The following is a 22038-nucleotide window of genomic DNA, read 5'->3' on the forward strand; positions in this document are numbered from 1 at the left end:
AGAGGGATTCCCAGTAGAAGAGTCTGCAGAACAGCTAATCCTGTTCATTTTACAGATTTTGAAAAGTCTAAAAGTCAAAAATTACATGGCTTATCCAAGACTAATTTAGGGGGTAGAAACAGAATGATAACTATTTTAGTAGCAAGAACTGAAAATCTTGTTGTCCCAGTAAGAATCGGTTCTTGAGAAACGTGAATTGAAGACATTCATACCCATTTTTACTCTCTTTCCACTGACTGTGGTTTTCGCCAGCTGCCCCTGACCCAGGACCATCCTGTTGTGTGCACTGAAGGTGTGCACCTTTCCTAGCATATTACTTTGATCTACGGTCCTGTGCGGAAACACCTAGACTCAAAACTTCTGCTTCCTGCAGCCCAGGATGGGATTGTTATCTTGTACAGGGTAACGGCCCCAGGACCGCCTGCTGGGTGCATTGTATGGTACTCGCCTTTCTGACATCCTCCTTTCATCCTGTGTTTCTCCAAACTTCAGTCACCGAAAGGGTAACATTTGGAAGGATGGTCACTGGAGTACCAATTACTGTGTTACATGTGCTTATGAAGATGTAGGCGGACTAGAGGAAAACCAGGAGATAAACCTCCATGTAAACAGCTCAGTTCTTCCAAGGCATAAAGCCCATTTATTTTTTGCAATATATCTGACTGTGGGAAGTTACAGTATCAAGATGATATAAAGAGAACATTCAGAGATCTTCTGGTATGAGGGCAAACATTAAATGCTACCACCAATTAAAAAGGCATGCAAGAAAAGTACTAAGGGCTGCAAAAGAGGACATACAAGTAGAATTTAAAAGCACATTTATTCATGTGTGTACATGTGCACATATGCATAAGCTGTGGCACATGTGTGGAGGTCAGAGAACAATTTGCAGGAGTTGGTTCTCTCCTTCCACAGCATGGGTTCCAGTCATCTTGCTGGCCCTCAAATAGGACTTGAAGGGATTAGATGATGGTAAATCTTCAGAACTGCCCTTTTCTCTAAGTAGATTTAAGTTTCTGAGTACCTGTCTTCTAACCAACAGCCAGGCAGGGCGGGGCCTAGGCCAGGTCTCCATCTGTGAAGAAGAGGAGCAGCAGAGATCACATCAAGTCTGAAAGGCTTCCCCACACAGGAAGGAGCCATTCTAATGCTAACACCAGTACAGCTGACAAATGTCTAAGTCTGACAGCAAGAACTATAGGTAATATGTATCAAATGTGTTTTAACATCCAGAACTGGGTTATTTTTATAGACTCTGATGAGAGTCTGAAGACAAACTGAAATCTGCCATTCGAAGCTTGTTTGAACACTAGGAATTAGCTCAGTGACACAGGGTTTAACTGGCAAGCCTAAACCCCTACATTTGGTCCCCAGCACTAAGGGAAATAAAATGTTTTTGAATGTGAACCATCATTGCTTAATCTCATAAAATGTGAAAAGCTTAAATGCAAGGCAATAAATATGTTTCAAATAGAAAAATAAGTTTGCTTTAGAAAAAATAAGGTTTTTAAAAGATCACATTTTTATTTACTGAAGGTCTTTTAGCTGCTACCACCATCATCTAAAAATCTTCTGCTTAAAGAATAAAATCATTAAAAAATATTAGAATTAAAAAAAAAAAACCCAGGCTGGAGAGATGGCTCAGTGGTTAAGAGCACTGACTGCTCTTCCAGAGGTCCTGAGTTCAATTCCCAGCGACCACATGGTGGCTCACAACCATCTGTAATGAGATCTGAAACCTCTCTTCTGGTGTGTCTAAAGACAGCTACAGTGTACTTATATATAAATAAATAAGTAAATAAATAAATAAATACATACATACCCTTCCATACATTCTTCAATATTCACTTTGCATAGATGTGTAATCAATCAATCAATCAATTTTCCCTTTGCAGGGCCTAGTGACATAGGCTTTGTGGAAGGCTGAGGAGGTGAGGCAGGTGTACTGGCGGACACTTCAGTGCCAGTCTGTTCCATTTCTGCCTATCTTGCCAAGGGACTTTTATTGATTCTTATCTTAGAGAATGCTTTTGGTTCTTTGCTTTAAAATTTTTTACTATTTCACCTTTTTCTTGGAAAGAACATTTAACATGATTACACAGTACCATTTTCGAGAAGGACAGTGTTGACTACAATCTCTGTAAAACAGCAGAGGTAAAGCACCTCATGTTGTTGGGATTTGTTTGTTGTTTTGTTTTTTTTTTGGTTTGGTTTACAAGGAGCATAACAATATTTACAGATAGCGAAAGAAACTGATTTTTTCCCATTGCTGTCAATATTCTAAAACCAACTACACTCCAAGTTAATAAAACTTCAAATTTCTTACTAGTATTTTCTATGTCACAGTTAACAATTCTAAGAGCCAAAATTAGTCATTTATGTTAACTCTCATTATTTGAAAATTTTCAAAATAAATCTTTCTAAACTAATCTAAGATAATTTCCTAAAGAATAATATCTTCAGCTTCCTTAGATCACAGCTCAGTCCAGTTCTTCTACCACAGAAACAGTAACAGCAAGTTCACAATGTAAAAACACCTATGGGAAGAAGCATGTCACCAACTTTATTGTGCAGGCTGCCTCTGACTTGTCACAACTCGGCCAGTAAATGCTTCTTTATGTCACGTGTTTTCCATTTATCACAGAGTAATTTGTGGCTCGTAATCTTTTTTTTCTTTCTTTCTTTTTTTCGGAGCTGGGGACCGAACCCAAGGCCTTGTGCCAAGTGCTCTACCACTGAGCTAAATCCCCAACCCCATGGCTCGTAATCTTAATGATGTAACTTATGCACAGAACAGTAATTCTCCTATTACAAAGTCACAGAAAGCACCTTATTTTATTAAGGTGCTCTATCCTGACTCAGCCATATCTCTCCTGAGCATTCTGAAGTGCATGTGCTCGAGATCCCACCTCTCATCAAAGTAAAACTTTACACAGGAATGACCTTCACGCTGCAAAAGTGAGCTAGTTCTGTCCAACAGGGCACAAGTATGGTAAGACTTATCTTAGGATGCTTCCTAAGACTCTCTGGCTTATAAAAAGTGTACGCCCATTTCTGAAGAATCTGCTGGTACTGAGAAAAATCACTGTCAGGAAATGCTAATGCTGTAACCATAAAGGAGCAGGATGTGAACTGGACAGAGAGTACAGAAGAGTCATCTCATACCCGACGTGTATTCGAATCCCGGAGGCAGAAAAGCGAATGTCAACACAGACGTCTCCCCGTGGTGCGGGGGAGCATCACTCCCGGTTCTGGCCTCTTTGGGCACATGCACTCACATGATGTACCATGTGTACGTTCAGGTACACACAAATAAAACGTGACAAAGAAATCCTAAAATAAAGTAAAATTTAAGCCATTCCCTCCAAAAAGTTTATTTTCCTACTCTTCAGTTTTCACAAAACACATTTAACACAATAAAGGTTAGGATCCTAGGTTCTGACAAGTGTTTCAGTGTTCACTATAGTTTGAGAAGAGCCAATCACACACAATCTCAGAAGCTGCCTCCATCAGATGGTGTGCAGGAGCGTGTGGACAACTAGTGAAGGCATGCAGGAGGGCCTGGCCCTATACAGCAGTGCCACCGCTGGACAGGTGGTCCTGGTGGCTAAGAGCAGAAGGAGCACAGCACAGGGAGCAGGCCAGGGAGAGCCTTCCCCATGGCCCATGATCCACACAGCACCGGCCTCTGGGCTCCTGCCTTAGCTTTCCTCCCCCATGCCAGTCCTGACCAGTGTTTTATCACAGCAGCAGAAAAGCACAACAGGACAGTGGGTAAAGCACATGCTGTGCAAATCCTGACATAGAGTTTAACCCCTGAGCCCACACAGTAGGACAGACTCAACTACAGCCGTCCTGTGACCTCCACACGTCCCTGCGCATGCACACGCTCTCACGCCTCTTACACCATACAGACACACACACACACACACACACACACACACACACACACACACACACTAAAAAAGAAAAGAAAGATTATAGCATTGAGCTTTGCCACTAGAAGTCTTCAGTAGTTCATTGGTTTTTATTTTCTCTTTTTCTTTTCATTTTTCAAAATTTAATGACCTCACCTTCAGGCAGGCAGGCAGGCAGGAAGGAAGCGGAGTAAGAGAACACAGGCAGCATTCTTACATACCCTGTCCTGGTTCAATCCCTTACAGTCTCCACAGAAAGCACTTCACCCACAGGCCCTATGGGTGCACAGCAGATAGAAGCTTGGCTCTGCAGTGATATACTGCAAACCCTCAATGCCAACACTGCACAGTAATTAACATTAATTAAGAAATGAGAAACAGGTGACAGGAAAGCCCACATGGCCTTAGTCCCAGTTTAGCATTGGCTCTATATCCCTAAGCTCTCCTGCCAACAGTGAAGTCCCACCCAGCCTATTCCTCTCATCCCCAAATCCTATCAGACAGCAAAGCAAGGTGACCGGAAACTATTTCAAATCCTGCAAATGAGCTGAGAACGTATCTGGGCACATCAGTTCCTGTCTCCAAAGCGTGATCTGATGAATCCTGTCAGCATGAGAGGCTGAAAAGCAGGGACTGAGTAACAGACCCAGCTATGGAGCCCTACTGCCTGGGTTTGGATTGTGAGCCGCCTGCATTCTCTGAGGTCCTCTCAGTCAGAGAGCGGCAGCAAAGAGCACAGTGAGAAAGAGCACTGTCAACTGAAGACCTGCTGCCTCCTCTTCACGGAGCACTGACCACTCCCAGGAAGGCAAATCAGCGGTGCCCTCGCTCCTGCGGACTCGGTCTCGTCTGGGTCGGAGCATAGGGCAAAATTCAATACATGCTTGATGAAGACCTGAAGGGTACCAGGTCTATACTGATCACGTCCCTGCCCTCAGAGCACTAAATGGAAAGTGACCACAGGTAATCACTCAGTACAGTGTGCATCCATGGGTTCTACAACCTTAATCTGAAATACCTGACGAGCCAGGCATGGTGGGCAGCACACGAAACGCTGCAAAATTAGAGGCCAGGCTAGGTAGGCTACATAGCAAAGCAAAAATTCCATCTACACTGAACACGCAGACTCTTTTTCTCTTGTCATTATTCCTGAAACAATAAGTCCAATGGCTGCTTACACAGCCCACACTGTAAGAGGCGGTAGAGTACAGTAGAGGTAATTTAAGCACATGGCAGGCTGTACTTAGGTTATATGCAAATACTAGACCAGTCTATACCAGAGACTGCACACTGAGATTCTGTTATTCCAGGACTTGGTTGCCAGACCCCTGAGGATATGAAGGAACAGCTGTACAAAACAAAAAAACTCTTGTATATTTATTTACATAATAATTACTTTGAGACAGAGTTCTCTCATGTGTCCCAAGCTGGCCTTGAACTTGTTACATCACAGAGGAAAAGGGCTGACTTCCTGCCTCCACCTCCTAAGCGAAGGACTAGAGGTGTGGTGCTACCACACACCGTTTATGAGATGCTGCACCAACTTTGGGCGTACTAGGTGAGCACTCTACTAAGTTATACCGGTAGTCCTCACCTTGGCCACTAACTCACACTTCCCTCTCCTTGAGAGCGCTACTCCAAGATACCGGTGAATACAAACGCAGTCTGCTTAAACGTTAAAAAGGTCTGAAAAACCACAGCTCGCCAAGCCAGGTGGTTGAAAGTGCTGCAAAGGGAAATGAGAACAGCCAGCCTGACTTCAGTGAATCTTCCCCACTTCCTCACCTCTCGCCTCCTCAGGCACTTCCACCGCGGCTCTTCCCTCCCCGTGTCACCTGCCAGCCAGCACTCAGAACCCTGCAGCCAGCTCCTGCCAACACAGCGTTCTATCGCAAAGCACTTTCCCAAGCTCTTGCGCATTTCTTCTCTTAAACAAATAAACAAATAAATATACAGTTTTTCAGACATATTACTACGCAACTAGGTGATTCAAACACGCAATCCTCCTGCCTCAATCTCCCAAGTGCTATGCCAGTCCACTCCAGAGCACTTCTCCTTTTCACAGCAGATTTCTGCTTCTGAACAGTCTCAAAAGACGCCAAGGTTCTTTTCTGTAAGACTCTACTCTGAGCAGCCCCTGGTAAACACCCTTACACTGCAAACAAAGTTCACTAACTTCTCCCTCTGGTCCCAGACTCTTCCCTGGGCTCCAGACCTAGGGTCAAACTCTCTTCAGTGTCTCCCCCACCAGGATGCACTGCTCCTCCTGCAGCTCTCCCAGTCCAACTGCTGCACCCAGGGCAGACCCGGGAGCAGGGCTCTCCCCACAACAGCTTGCAGAAGCTTGCCCAAGGTCCTCCAGTGAACACTTCTGACTAATATACAGATTATTTGTATTTGGTCTTCTAGCAAACAAGCCTCCAAAAAGATACCTGTCTCACCAATGGGTGTGCAACGGCATGCGACTGACTGCAGGTGCACCCGGAGTCTGCGAGCCTGCACCCCGCTTTTCTGTTACCCAGGGCTTCCTACCCCCACCATCTTTTTATATTTGCTTCTTATTCCACATTAGAGAAGAGGTTAAAAAAAAAAAAAAACAGGTTATAAGAAATTAGACATTTTAAAGTACCTTAACACCTGCACACACACGCCAATATAAAAGCATCAGACATATAACTCAGTGTTTATCTATTCAATAAAACATGGCCGCCGTGCAAAAAATTAGATATAAACAGTAGTTCTATAAAAATGTAATTGCTATAAAACAAAACTGTTAAGTCAGATTAAGATATCATATGTTAAAGTCAAAAGTGCAAATACTTTAGAATGAAGGAGGGAACCTTGGTTCTCTAAATTGTAACATCATTTTGTTTTTTATTTTTTGTTTTTTGAGGCAGGGTTTCTTTGTGTAGATGTGACTGTCCTAGAACTAACTGCCTTTTCCTCCTGAGTGCTAGGATTAAAGGCTTACGACACCACTGGCTGGCCTATAACACCAACGTTTAAACTGGATGGTGTGCTGGGTAGTTTTATGTCAACAGAACACAAGCTAAAGTCATCTGAGAGGAAGAAAAACTGAAAAAATTCCTCATAAGACCAGGTTGTGGGCAAGCCTGTAGAGCAAACGTTTCCTTAATTAGTGACTGATGGAGGAGAGCCCTACTTATTGTGAGTGGTGTCAGCCCTGGGCTGACAGTCCTGGGTCCTGTAAGAAAGCAGGCTGAGCAAGCCATGAGGAGCAAGCCAGTAAGCAGCACCCTCCATGGGCCTCTGCATCAGCTCCTGCCCGGCTTGAGTTCCTGTCCTAACTTCAATGATGTGTTGTGGACGTGTAAGCCAAATAAACCCTTTCCTTACCAACTTGCCTTTGTTCCTGGTGTTTCGTCACAGGCCATTCATGTTTAGTGCCACATGTGGTGGGTGACTTGTGCACCTGCAACCCAACACTGGGGAGACTGAGGAAGGAAGAGAGCTGTGACTCTGAGGCCAACCTGGGCTAAGTAGTAAGCTCCAGGCCAGTCTGCACTATAGAGTAAGACCCTGTCTCAGAGGAAATTTAATCAAAGTCTACCTCAAAACAGTGAAAAGCATTTGGGAACTAGGCACAGTAGATGAGGGAGGAGGTTTACAAATTCTAGGCCAGGCTGAGCTACAGCCAGACCCTCTCTCAAAAGCCAAACAAAGGAAAACCTGAAAGCACAAGTCTGATGTTCACTGTGCTGGAATCCCTAGCACTGGGATAAACAAACAACAAAGAAGGGCTGGAGAGACGGCTCAGCAACCAGGAGCGAGGGCTATCATTCCAGAAGATCCCAGGGTTGAGTCCCAGCATCACAAGTTGGCTCACAACCATCTGTAACTCAGGAGACCTGCTTCCCTTTTCTGGCCTCTGAGGGCAGCAAGCAAGCACGTGCTGCACAGGCATCGGCCCTCCCATAGGAATGAATGAATGAGTGAATGAATGAATGAACAGCTATCAGTATGGTGGTGCATGTCCACATTCCCATCACCAAGGTGGAGTCAGGGTTAGCTCAAGACCATCCTTGACTGCACAGTTCAAGGTCAGCCTGAGCGGTAGAGACCCTACCTGAGAACAAAGAGCAGGGAGGTGGAGACGGAGACATTCAGTGAAGTTACTGGGCTGGAAAGACGGCTCAGTGGGTAAAAGCACTGGCTGTTCTCCGAGGTTCAATTCCCGGCACCCACACGGTGACTAATCACCCAGAACTCCTATCCCAAGGGACCGCACACCCTATTTTGGCCTTCATGTGCACTGCATGTGGCTGGGCACAAACACAAGCAGGCAAGACACTCATGCACGTATATTTTCTAAAAAATTACTCCAAGACTAGAAAACAGTATCCCAGGATTAAAAATAAAAGTTCCTATTCCAAATAGTCATTTCTACTCTTTTTCTTCTAAAAAAAAAAAAAAAAAAAAGAAAGAAAGAAATTGTTCTAACTAAATAAAATTACAAACTAAATATAAATGCTCTGGTTCAAAGAACCCCAAACCTTTGAAAAAGTCAAGGCACGATAGGGATAATGTTTTAATACTATAATCAATGACTGTTTTCTTTTTCTTTTTTAAGGAAAACAAATGAGAAATCTGTTTTTCTTTATCAAAAGCAAGTAGAAATTCTCTATTAGATTAATGGTTTTTTTTTAAAGTTATCTTTGTATAAAATGCTGTTTATCCTACAAAAAGCAACATAAAATCATTTTTAACACTGAGCATTGAAAAAATAAGAACGTAAGGAATTTTTTTTAACCTTGGAAATGAAGGCTAATTTGTCCTCTGTAAACTGGGAACTCACGGGACCTCTGCCAAGTCACGGGCAGGGGAATGGCAGAGCAGGAAAGGGGAGGCTTGTGTGCATGTGGAAGGGCCACAGAGGGGACAGAGACAATGGCAAGGGGACGAGAGTGAGCATGCAGTGGGGTGGTGAGCAGGGCCCCTACACCTGTGGAAGACACCTTAGCACACTTCCAGCAGGGCACAGGGATTTGCACCCTTCTCCCTATACGACTAGGGCTTCTCAGTGTCTAGGAACTCCACAGTGAGTCAGTTCTAACAGCGCTCTATAGAACGCTTTACTACTTAAGTCACTTTATTTTCAATGCCAGTAGAGTAATCTCCAATCTCCAAAATACAAACTTCCGAAGCTCTGATATGATGCTGCAAGTGGAAAAGCCTGTGCCTGGCATCATGTGACATCATGTGACATCATGTGACATCATGTCTCAGTCAAACCCAGGCTCGCTTGGAAAGCTACACAGCTGCTTTCAGGCTGTCACAAAGTGTGCGACAAGGATGCACACATCACAAGGGTGAACATCACCTATAGGCCTGGGCTGCCATCCCTAAAAAGATGTGAACTCTGAAACCCAAATGTGTCTGAGCCCAGGCATTTCAGACCAGGGATATATCTGATTCTTTAGGATTAAAGAATTTATTTTTAAAACCATTCACAAATATGCATCCAACAGCAAGTTCACAACTGCCTAGAACCTGAGTTACACTGAGAGGGGGTTCAATGCCCTCTTCTGATGTCTGTGGGCACCTAAGTACATGTGGTGAACACGGTTTGTACATAAACTCACATAGGCATGCACATAAATATTTCTATCTGAAAATCAAGCAAGGCACTGTTAAAAGGCGACAAGAACCAGGGCACCAATGGTCACCTCAGCCCTCCTGGAGCTGAGATCTTCCTGGAGACACACAATCAGTCACATTCCACCGACTCAGAATCCAGTGACTCCATGTCACCTTAGCAACCAACCACAACCTACTGTGTTTCTTCTGACAGCTACTTGTGTGGCTGGGATATAAGGAATATCAATAGCTAACAATAACACCACTAAAAAAGCCAGGCGTCGTGAGAAGGTCTTCCATGGCTCACCCCATGCATCGCCACAACAGATAACAGAACCCATAGTCTGTATTTTATGGTCACTTAAAACAAATCAGAGAGGCTGGGGACTTGCCTTACCTCACGGAGGACACTGACAGCCAGGGAGGACTCTGGTTGACCTGTCTGCTTGCTCTGCTTTTAACCCTCCAGCCAGAAACCGCCTCAAGGGGTTACATTGACACCTACGTCCATTCTTTGAAAGCGGCTAGCTTTTTAACAGTATGAGAAAGAAAAGCATATGCAAGTACACAAGTGAAACAAATCAACAGAAATTCTACCCAAGGGGTCTATGTCCATTACAGACACCGTAAGATGAGAAAGTTCTCCCACCACACTGACTAAAACCCTGAATTGGGCATGGTGCAATAAGCCTGCGCCCCTGCACTCAGGAGTCTGAGTGAGAGGATCACAAGTTCAAGGCCAGGCTGAGGTGTCCCAAAGAAACAAACATTTGGTGCATTTTATAAAAGAACAACAATTAAACGTGAAAGATTGACTACCCTCACTACGATGTCACCAACTTTAGCCGGGACACAAAAGTCTAGTTCTCGAACTATTTCTTTGATCCCTATCAGCCCAGTTGAAACTGCTCTGCTCCCGTGACTGTAACAAATTCTTTTGAAAAGAAGCATCTTGTTAACAAAAACAGGCTTAAATACAAAGATAAACGGTATCACAAGGCTAGAGCTAAGAATGACGTATGCTCAAGCAAGGAATAAAAGAGACTGCAAGTATGAAGAAATAGGATTTTTAAAATGAGGTCATTTCTGACGGAAACACAAAGTTGTGACAAGCAGCAAGCTGGGTGCTCACACACACAGTATGGGCAGGTGACGTCCCTACACGAGAAGCATCATCAAAGAATTCTGTGAAAATGGCCTGTCTGATATTCCTTTCTCCACAGCAAGAGCAAATCTGGGAAACAGACGCGCACGGGGCAGGCACCACTCTGCAGTGACATTTCTGAGAACAGCACCTCGGATGAGGACTCCATCACAGTGAGGAGCCTTTACAGAATGGAGACTCAAGCCGAGCCTGCCCCAGATAGAGCTGCACACAGAACACTCCAAGAAGGCAAGCTCACTGTCAGTGCCATCCAAGGGTGCTTGCATCCCAACTGTGAGTTAACAACGTACACAGGGAATAAACAGGAGCGCTACGGACACTCAGAATGTAAAAGGGATATGTGAATATCACTGCGAGGCCAAACATTAACAAAACCTTGCACATACTCAAAACTATGTGCTGGAACCCAATAGAGGGTGCTGGCTCTCCAGGAAGAAGGAGTCCAAAAATGCTGAGAACCAGAGGGAAGGAGACTGTTTCAGGGACATAATGTTTGAGTGCTTGCAAAATGGTTCGGTGACAGGGCAAGGGGTGATGGACTGGGTCGGCAGGCAGGGCTCCACTTCCAGTCTACGATCATTTACTAGGTCTAAACCAAAGCATCAAGGACTGTGCCCCGCCTCACTTTTCCATCTGTGAGATGGGAACAGCAAGTATCTTGTCACTGTTGGTTGCTGAGGGGTCAGGGGATAACACATGCAGCGGTGACTGGTGAACAGGCAACTGTCCCCACACTAAGGCACTAAACAGGAATTGTAGTTATCAGTGCCATCAATGAACTCTCTAGAAAATTAATAGATGCCCCGACTTGTTTAAGCTCAGGCCTGTCTGTAAGGGAGAACTGGAGTTTCCATCCAGGAAGTGCTTAGGCTTCTGTTCTCCTTAAAGTGAGCTCATAAACTTTTGCCCTGGAATAGGTTCACACACGGAGTAGAATTCTGAAACTAAAGCCCAATTCTCACAAGACTGTATCCCTGCTCAGTCACTTTCTTATTTAATCAACCTGTTAGCCGCAGCGCCAACTCCTTACCAGAAACTCTGCCCTCAAAGGTGATACAAAGGCACTATGCTACTCTCTAAAAGCATATCCCCTAGGGCTGCTGGCTCTGTCCAGGGTCTCCAACACAACCCTTACATCCCAGGCTAGTTTCCAATCCAAGATCCTCCTGCCTCAGCCTTATGAGAGCAGTGATTAAACAGGAGAATGTCTCAATGCTGGCCTAAATCATCTTTTAAAGCAAATCCAAATTTGTGTTAAAAGAACAAATAAAGACTTGGATGGTATTCTATTCCCAGTATGCGCTGCAGTACAGATAAAATATTTTACAAACCAGAACAGAGGATACTAGTTTTACTTAGTTGAAACTCAGCTCCTTTTTACAGACCACTCATGAACCAAAACAGCTACTTTGCTACAGAGATTGCAGAAGAATCTGTCTTCACCAGTAACAATCTCAGCTTAGAGAAATGAAGCCATCACCAAGCACAACCCATACCATCTGAGCAAGAACACCCAAGCCCCTCTGAGGGGACAAGGAGAATAGTTTTGGTTTCAAGAGCTGCAAAGGCAGACTGGCCATTACAGGAAGCTGTACTAATGCTGACAAAGTTAAACTGTTTACAGAAACTAGGAAGCTGTCCCCTGTTCCTGTCCCTGTCACACACCCTGTCCTGTCCTCTGTGGCCAGTGTTGCTTATACTGCTCAACTGTAACTGTAAACTGAGCTGGGGGACTGGCAGGCGCGGACTCCTAGGCACTGGTTAGTGTGCGTTGCCAGCTGCATCATATCCAGCCAGCCCTCCACCACCCACTCTCACCTAGACAGGCATCCACATCAGCAAGTGCCCTAGCCACTGCCAGCTGAGAAGCTTTCCAAGGGACAACGGGTCTCACAAGCACAGTGGTAGGCTTCCAGGACTGACACCAAGGTCAGGTACAAGCTAAAGGACCACTCCTTCCGACAGATCACCTGCATGTGCCAGCTACAGCCGGAAAGCCACCTGACGTCTGGACACAATGTGACGCTGAGGTTTTTCTCTTCCACGTAAGCTATTTAGTTTCCCACAATAGAAACTCACCAGAGAGGGACATGTTTGATGGTGAGAATTTCGAGAAAAACATATTAGCACCCAAAATTCCAGCTAACAAAGGAGTGTTCTACTGCAGGGTCACTTCCATCACCTTTTGTCTAAAAACCAAGAGGCACTCGCTCATCTGAAGCAGAATGTAAGATGTGACAGGAGCTCTAAAAATGCAACTCTTCTCATTTCGATTTCCGTAAGAAGTCTGAAAGAATCAACCACAGGCCAAAAGGAAACCTTTTAAAAACATTTATCTAGTCACTGAGGAGAGGAGCTTATGTCACAGCTTGAGTGTGGAGGAGGGTCGCAAACATCCATAAATTCAGCTCTAGGAAATCTAATATCCACTTCTGACCTCCATGGGCACTAAACCTACACGCAGGCAAAAAACACATTAAGGAAGAAAGAACTAAAATAAACAAGCAAATAAACAAATAAACCAATAAAAATCTGATTACCACTGTTCCAAATAAAGATCTAATGTATACATGTGACCCAGAAAAACCATGGCAGAAGAGCTATATAAAGAGAGCTAGGGAAGTGGAAAGTCATGCCACATGGGAATTAGGAGGTTACGAGGGTATGTGTGGCTACCTATCAATTATACTGTTGAAATCATGGGTAAGCTAACTGGAGCCTTTACCCACAACAAGAGGTACGTTCTCCAGGCAGAAGAGCGCTCTCTGAGTAATCCCATGCTGTCTCAGGGAGACCACTTCTGAAGTGTAAGAGCAACAAAGAACACCACAAAAAGACATGAATGAACTCCCAAACTTTACGGAAGAGAAGACAGCACCTGGGCCTCTGCTCTACGAGGGAAAGGTGCTGACAGTGACTTCAAGTGAGAGTTTAACAAGCAATGTGCTCTCTCAGTGCCAAACACCATTACCCATTCAAAAAACACAATAGTCAAGTACCCCCCACGGCCAGGCACTGCTGACAGTGCTGAAACACTCTCAGGGTAGGACAATCCTCGATCTGCTTTACAAGTAGATGCCAACTTTATTTTCTTGTCTGCCCCTCTACTTTTTTATCCGGGGTGGAAAGGTATTTCTGGAGCCTGCCTCTCCCTGGTGCTGATAGCATTCTTCTACTGAAACATTAGCTGGCCCGAGTCAAGAACACACAGGCCTTCTGAGTAGGTTTGTTTATTCGTAAATAAAACACACACACAAAGCTTTCTCAACAAGGACACAGACCTTAATATGAGACTCAGATGTGAAAGCATAGATTCACAATCTGTCCGTGGCACCCCAACTTCAATTAGGTAGGCTTGGGACAAACAGAAGTTTCTTTCCCACAGGGAACTGTCAGGTCCACTGTTGTTCCTTTATTCATGCAGGGTGTACTGACTGCTTACTGTGGAACGAGCTGTTTTCTCCCTGGCCTTTGGAAGATAAACATCTGAGAAAACACTGGAAAGGGTGTCTACCGAGAAAAGAAACTAAGAAGGCCAAGAAGCTGCCCTCAAACAGGAGGGTGGAGAAGAAAGCAAGGAAAGGGGATATGTGGGGAGCAAGCCCAGACTCCAGAATACAGTGACGACAGGGACCAAAGGTCAAAGCTAGTCAGAAATCTGGTGACTCCATGTCACTGATCAAGTTAAACTCATACTTCTTGATATACAATGCTGCCAGCACTCAATGAGATTTAACATGATGTATATCCATGATGAACTATACTAGCCAGACATACTACATTAAACACCAAGGAGCACAAGACATGGGTTTAGCCAAAAAGATACCATAAACCTTCCTTGTAACTGTTCTAGAACAGCATAGACTGTTCCTGAATACTGACGGCACTAAGGAAGTCTGGTGGCTGTACATCTCTGTCTAGTCACACCCATGAGGATCTCCTGAGTGTTCATGACATCATCAAACAATTTCCTAAGCAGTTTTGCTTTAACTGTCACTCTACTGTAATTACATTACAGGAAAGTGCTTAGGACCTGAACTATTGCTAAACTGCACACTGACCACATTGCTACTCTGATGGACCCTTTCTGGTTTTCGGCAAATAGAACCAAATACAATCAAAGTGCTCACAATTAGATTATAAACCATTTGATTAAAAATTCCATCTCAATTCTTGTTTTTGTATCTTTGTTTTTTAAGTCGGGGCCTTGCTGTGTCACCCGGGCTGGCCTGGAACTTGTGATCCTTCTGCCTCTGGTTTCCAAGGAGCTAAGATTACAGGCATGAACCACCACCTAACCCGGTCCATGTATCTCTCTTTAGCCCTGGGTTATATCGGGCTTTCCTACTCTTTCTTCAATGGTGTATAACAGCTACAAAGTATCTTATAATCTTTTTTAAGATAAAGGAGGGAAAACAAATGGAAATTATTTCCCATGAAAATAGTACTTTGTTTCTTATAAAGAAAGAGTTCAGTCTCTCAGCTAGCTACAGTGGGACTCATGTCTATAATCTCAGCACTTAAGAGGCAGAGAAAGGAGGGTTACTGTAAGTTTAAGGCTAGCCTGGTCTACATAGCAAGAAAAGAAAAAGATTCTAATCTCTCTATAGCAAACTCATCTGTGTCACTGAATAAGAGGTTCAAAGGCTGACTGGAACACGTAAACCACCACATTCACCAACCAAACTTCTATTCTAAAAAGCCATCGCTGGAGAAGAACATGGAAGTCACAGTTGTAAGAAAAATAACTTTTTAAAGAGAACAAAATTAGAATACTGGGGAAAGTCATTCCAACCTTACTTTCTAACCAGTAAAACAGCTTTACTACACCTACAGAGTTGACCTCATTTTTAACCTTGCTTAGTAAAAGGCACACACAGCAAACCGAGTTTCTGAGGTTACAGTTTTGAATTGATACATTACACTGTGGAAGTCTATAACAGTGTGCTAAACCTGACATTGCTAAATGTCATTAAACAGAAGCACCTCAGGGTTAGGGTGGCTCAGCAGGTAAAACACTTGCCACTAAGCCTGAGGACCTGAGTTTAATGCCCAGAACCCATACGCTAGAAGAGAACCATCTCCCACAAGTTGTCCTCTGGTGCCTACACATGTTCTGGGGCATACATGTACCCACACGCACACATAAATAAAAACTGGAAAAATAAAAATAGATAAATAAAAACACATTTTAGAGAAGCGAATGTCTTACCAGTTGGAATTCCCGGCGCCGATCGTAGGCATTCTGTATGCCACTGTCATCCCATAAGGCTCTTATAGCAGGAAGATACTGCAAAAAAACTCGAGTCTCCACCATCCCCTGGGCAGCCATGGGGGCTCGGGTATCAAATGCCATCAACTTGTCTCCGTGGACCTGGTTTTTGTTATCTCCCCAGGGAATATGAAGCTTCTCTCGGGCATCTACCAGCACCCTCATACCTTTGTTTAAAAAGAAAAAAACAAAAACAAAAAACTGTGAGGAAGAGTCTTGAAGATACCATGAGAGGCTTTGGCCCCAGGGTTGGTCAGTATTGGTTCCTTAATTTTTAGCTATCACAGAAGCCCCACTTCCAAAATGGAGACCAAAATCAAAACAAAACTTTATCTTCTCAGAGGTTTAAGAAACAAGTGTTCACTGTCTCTCAAAACCAGAAGCCTTGAAAATATTAATAACAAGAACACTTTGGGAAGGATTTTAATATGCTGCGATTCATAAAAACCATTTCTGGAGGAGGGCAGTCAAAACCAGAGACGAAAAAAATAAATAATGTTGTCTAGCCTGAAGCCAGGCTAAAGTCAGCCTGGCACACGCTAAGAACGGTTTACGGTGTGCAGTCGTAGTCCTTCAGCTCCCTGCCCACACTGTCTTCTTGGACACACTGAACCTCAAAGCTTCCTCAGACCAAGCTTCTAATCAGTGCAGTCACACACTGGTTGTAGAGTTACCCAAAAGGAAAACCAACTGCAAAATAATCCGAGGCTTCACTTACACAGGTTAGCCCGAACTCCACGACCCTGTGGCTACACTGCTACTTCTGTCACCGGGAAGTCATTTCTTAGGATACTCGAAGAAAAAAAATTAAGCTTTCACTTTTCTGACCACGGCGATTGAAGAAAATAAGATGCCTAGTTAGACTTAGACTTGATCACACAATAGTGCTCAAAGTAGCTCTTAGGCCCAGTGTGTAAGGAAAAGCAGGTGATTTCCCTCACTCACAAGTCTGTTCATTAACATAATTCTTTTAAGTTCAACTGTATCAGGATACAAAGGCACCTTCAATTAAGGGCTGGCAAGGTGCAGTTTACAGCCTTAGAGGAGACTTTAATTAGTTTTGTGCTGAGCATTAGGGCAGACTACCCACAACCATCCTTTTCACTTAACTGCAAAGGTACAAGGTCTTAAGTAAGAGCAAGCCAAGGTCTGCTCTTGGCCTCGCCCTCTCCTCTCACTGCCCAGCAACGCATCCTCTTTAGTTCTTCCCTACTTGAAACACTGATGGGGGGAGGAAGGGACCCATGAGGGAGTTTGCTTATGCACTTCTTGAACAACAACAAAAAACAGGCTTTGAAACAACTCCCTGAAAAGACCTACAATCTTACAGTTTGCTTCTGAGCCCAAGATTTAATAGGGTGACTCCTCGACCCCTCAGAAATCGGCTGCTGTGCCCCAATCCTGCCAACTTCTCTTACACAGAAAATATTTGACACTAAAGGGGAAAAAAAGGGCGATTCTTTTAACGACAAAATAAAAAGCCACCTCCGAGACTTATCTGAACACTAAGGAATAAAGACTTTGTGTGGTTTTCACTTAGGAACAGTCTTTAAAACACTGTTCAACAGGATTTGTAAAGCCCATCATCCAACTCAATGCATATTCCCCGCCTCTAACTAACTTGTCTTGGATGGTCTTCTAAGACTTTATGCCAAAGGGTCTTTATATTTAAACATGAATTCGTTTAAGCATTGGTAACGATGCCGTTTTTCTCCTGCCTCAAGTTATTAAGCAAAAAGAAAAAAAAGTGTGCAACATGTTGGGCTGTAATTACAAACATCCTGTAGCAATGAGCCGATAAAACCACTGGCGCTATTTTTTTTTTTAATAGACTTTCCTGATGCCAGTTCAGTAAACGCGAGTTTCATACTCTTACCTCAAAAGGCTCTAGAGGCTGTCACTCTATGCCCTTGACAAGAGTCTCAGGGAAAAAAAAGTTTCCTCATTACAACCGTTCCAGAACTTGCTTAAGTCAAGAGGTGGCCTAGGACGCCCAGAGCTGTAAGGGTGACAGACCGGGTTACTAGAGTCACCCACCCTGGACGGGCAAATAAGGGAAGAAGAATAGAACCTAAAGCTACTGATGGGTGGTCGTGCCTGGAGTTCAGGGAGGACACAAGTTGCCCCGCTGCCCCGAGTCACCCTGCTCGCCGCACTTCCCTCTCGGAGGGGGCGAGGCCAGCCGCGGAGTGCGGGGCCGACCGTGACCCTCACTGGGGTAGCACGGGGAGGGGGCGGGGGGACAGCAGGGCGTCCGGGATCGAAGGGACTCGGGCACCGCGGCGCACAGGACGGTGACCGAGGCGCGCCCACAGGATTGCCCGTCCGATCTGGTCTGGTTCGGTCTCCTCAGACTTGGGACCGGCGGGTGAGGGCGGTGCCCGGCCCGGCTCCCCTGGGGTCCCCAAGCCCCGCCGCGCCCCGCACCTTTGATCACGTTGCTGTAGATGGTGGGGCGGAACTCCTCGCGCGCGCGCTGGTCGAAGTCCTGGCCGTGGATGATCCGCATCTGCTTCAGGAAGGTGGACTTGCCGCTCTCGCCCGCGCCCAGCAGCAGGATCTTCACCAGCCGCTTCACGTAGGTCTTCTCCCGCGACAGGCATTTGTCGATCTCCTTGGACTTGCGCTGCTGCTCGGCCTCGCCGTTCGTCAGCACGCAGCCCGGAAGCACACGGACAGCACAGGCGCGACGGCAGGAAGTCCGCCATCTTGCCGCCGCCGCCGCCTCGGCGGGCCCCTGCGGCTCCTCCACCTCCTCCTCCGGCAGCGGGTGGCTCCGGCAAGGCGGCTGGAGGGCGGGGAGCGCAGCGGCGGCCCGAGCGCGCCCGGGGAGGGAGGGAACCCGAGGACTGACTCGCCAGGGCGGGACGCGCCGGCCGGGGGAGGGTGGGAGGGAAGGAGGGCGGGCCCGGGGAGGGGCGGCGGCCCTCTGGGCGTGCGCGCGCCCACCGCCTGCCGGGTGCGCGCACGCAGGCACGCAGCGGGGGCTGGGGGGGCGGCGCGAGTCACGCGCTCGCTGGCCTGGTTGAGGCCGGGAGCGCGCGCGGAGAACTGCGGAGTCCGGGGTCACGTGGGCCAGCCTGGGCGCGCGCGCGCCTGCGGATCCAGAGTTTCTGTTTCCCTTTAGTGCCACCGCTTCCCGGAGCCCCGAGGCGAGTAAGCAAAGCCCATCCAGACCCCTTTCCGTTAAGGCATCCTTATTTCTACAGTTTCCACTGCTCTTTCCCATAGTTCCTCGCCCGCCGCTTACTGTCACCTTCACGCGACCTATTTTGAGACCATTGGCTGGGACATCCCTGCACCGACCAGGGCATTCGTTACATTTTGCCTTTTATTTATTTATTTATTTATTTATTTAAATTCTTGAGACAAGTTCCCTGCGGCTGTAGCTGGCTTAAATCTGTGACAATTGTCTTATCGCATCCTCCCTGTCTACTTCTGGTATTACAGGCCGGCCAGGGCTTTATTTCAAGCTCGTGCACTTAATTAGCAGCGATCACCGCCCCCCCCTCGGCCCCCACCCTACCCCTACCATCCTAACCATCCCGAAGGATAAGTAGATGTCAGATGTCGTTATTGATCAACACCTCTTCCTAGCAGCTCAGGGCACTATTGATAACCTGCCCTGGGGGGAGTTGGAGTTGATGTTCTCCTAGGAAGGTCACTGGTGGCTGGCTCACTAATGTGGATTCCCAGCCGGGCTGCATTTGTGACTTGGGTAATGCCTGCTGAGGTCAGTGAATAGTGGAGAGGGTGAGGTCATGTTGAAAATCCCCCTAAACCGGACACTATGATGCGATGCTCGTTCTTCCCAAGGAAGCAGATAAGCGTTCAGCCTAGGACTGCGGCAGGCACATTTTAGGTTTCCTGCCAGATTTCAGAGGATATGACAGACAAGAAACTTTTTTTTTTTCTTTTCTGTCACACCAGCAGATCAGGCCTAACACCTGAAAAGACTCCCAGGGAACACGTGACAAGTGACATCTGAGTGACTGCGTAGCAAAGACCTCAGAAGCCAACTTCTTCATTCTTTGTCAGTTTCAAAGGGGAAAGGCGGTTTGATGCCTGTCTGGTTTTGCTCCTGGGTCCAGGCTCGTGCGCAACTTGGAAACTTCCTGTGTGTTAGGGAGCTGGGGTAAGAGGTCAACACCGTGACATGCGCACGTTTAAATTTTAAAAACCAGCGCTATAAGTCAGTCAATCAGTTACTGTCAGTTTGGGCCAGTGACGGAGAAGCTCATGACTCACTACACTGGCTGCAGTAAACAATACCTGTAGTGGAATTGTCTCCTGTTACACCCACAGAGACTGTGAGTGGATCTAAGCCCACAGACTAGACCGGCTGCAAAATAGGCTGTGCTCACTTTCAGAATCTGTGGATTGCTAAGGTCAGGCCTGATTCCAAAGTCTGCCATGGATGGATGGTCACTCTATAACCTTGACCACTCTTAGAGATGCCCTCCCTGTTCAGGGTCCATGGAAAGGCTACCCAGGACAGGTAGGTGTGAAGCCCCTTGGGTGACCTCCGTGTTCTAATCTGAATTCTTTAGCAGAAACAGAGGAGGGAAATGCATACGTTAGATTAAGCATCTTCGTTTTCCTGAGGTGTGCACAACATAATGGGAAAGCAAGCATGCCTAGGAGGTAGGAAGGGATTCCTGCCTGGCCAGTTCTTGTCGGGACTTGTAGTACAGCAGGGAGGCTGTTCAAAGCCCTGAGTGGAACCTCGCCTCGGAACAAATTTGGCTGGGGTTGAGCCTGGCTGCTCGACTCAGGGTTTCTGAAAAGAAACGTTTAAAGCCCCCGACCGGGCTTTGGTTGCTGCGCGTAACCAGTGATCAAGACACTTTGCAAATCATAAGCATGAAAGAGTTTAGTGGTTCTTCAAAAGCTAAACATAGAACTACCACGTGACCCGGCAGGTCCACTCCTAGGTGTATACCCTCAGAAAACCGAGAATGCTGCTCAGGCAAAAACTTGGACACCCATGGTCCTGGCAGCGCTGTTAAGAACAACAACGACAAAATAAATGAATAAAATTTAAAGGGGGGCGGGACTTAAAAAGACCCAAATACCCATTGGCAAATGAATGGCTAAACAAAATGTGATTCATCCAAGCAACAGGTCGCGCAGTCAGAAAAGGGGTAAAAGTGCTGCTAGAAGGGACTGAGGAGGTGACTCAGTGTTTAAAGTGCCTGATGTTCAGACATGAGGGCTGTAGTCGATCTCCCGGAGCCCACAATAATGCCAGGTAGCATAGTGACTTAGAAGACAGAGACAGGAGGCCCAGAGCACCCTGACTAGCGAGGTTAGCTAAAGCAGTAAGCTCTGGGTTCAAGTGAGATCCCGTCTCAACGAATAATGAATGCGTGCTCGCAAGTACACGCGTGTGCCTCTACAGACGTGAACATTTACCAAACATACGCTGATACATGTTACAAGAATCAACTTCGAGAATATCACCCTCAGCGTGGAAGGCGCCTATGGTATGGTTTGGTTTCTGTGAAATTTCCAGACTAGGTAAACCTGCAGAAATGGAAAAACTAGTAGTAGTCGTCAGGGCTTGAGAAGCAGGGAGGAATGGAGAGAGCTTAATGGGCTGTTTGCTTTGAGGGCGAGGAAAGTGTCTGGAAACCAGAGAATGGTGATTGTGACAGACCACTGTGACTGTACCAAGAGCTGAGCTGCATATGTGAAAATGGCCAAGCCATTCATATGTAAGGCGAGTCTCACTACAGAGGAAAAAAGTGAATTAAGAAAGAGCTTTGTTACATAAATGATACTTGGCATCAGCTGACGCTAACTTTATGGAAGCGCCAGTCTGTAACATTAATGAAAGAAAGGGTCACTATATAGCATCTAATGAATAGGGATGTTACACTGTGCAACCTGTCCTGAATGGCAGTGCCACTGTGTCAAACTAACACGGAGCAAGTGATTTACGGAAGAAGTGGCTGTCTCCCCTTACGCTGTCATGCATTGGTGATATTCTCAGTCGCCGTGTTTTTCTTAGAGGGAAAAATAAAATACTCTAACTTCTAAGGGATGGCAGAGCCTACCTGTTAGAATTGAGCCTGCTGGAGGCT

The 22038-nt window shown here is 45.9% G+C and overlaps 1 protein-coding gene across 1 annotated transcript in view; it reads right to left on the reverse strand.

Moving 5' to 3' along the window:
* Positions 1-18821, reverse strand: part of Gna13 (G protein subunit alpha 13) — a 36016-nt gene extending 17195 nt beyond the window's left edge. Inside the window, exons 1-2 of the mRNA XM_032912102.1 lie at positions 18380-18821; positions 15893-16119 (exon numbers count right to left, since the gene is read on the reverse strand). Coding sequence (XP_032767993.1) covers positions 15893-16119; positions 18380-18461 — 309 coding nt within the window. The 5' untranslated portion in view covers positions 18462-18821. The remainder of the gene's footprint in view (positions 1-15892; positions 16120-18379) is intronic.
* Positions 18822-22038: the final 3217 nt, after the last annotated feature.

This window comes from Rattus rattus, chromosome 9 (genome assembly GCF_011064425.1).
Source record: "Rattus rattus isolate New Zealand chromosome 9, Rrattus_CSIRO_v1, whole genome shotgun sequence".
Taxonomy (NCBI): Eukaryota; Metazoa; Chordata; class Mammalia; order Rodentia; family Muridae; genus Rattus; species Rattus rattus.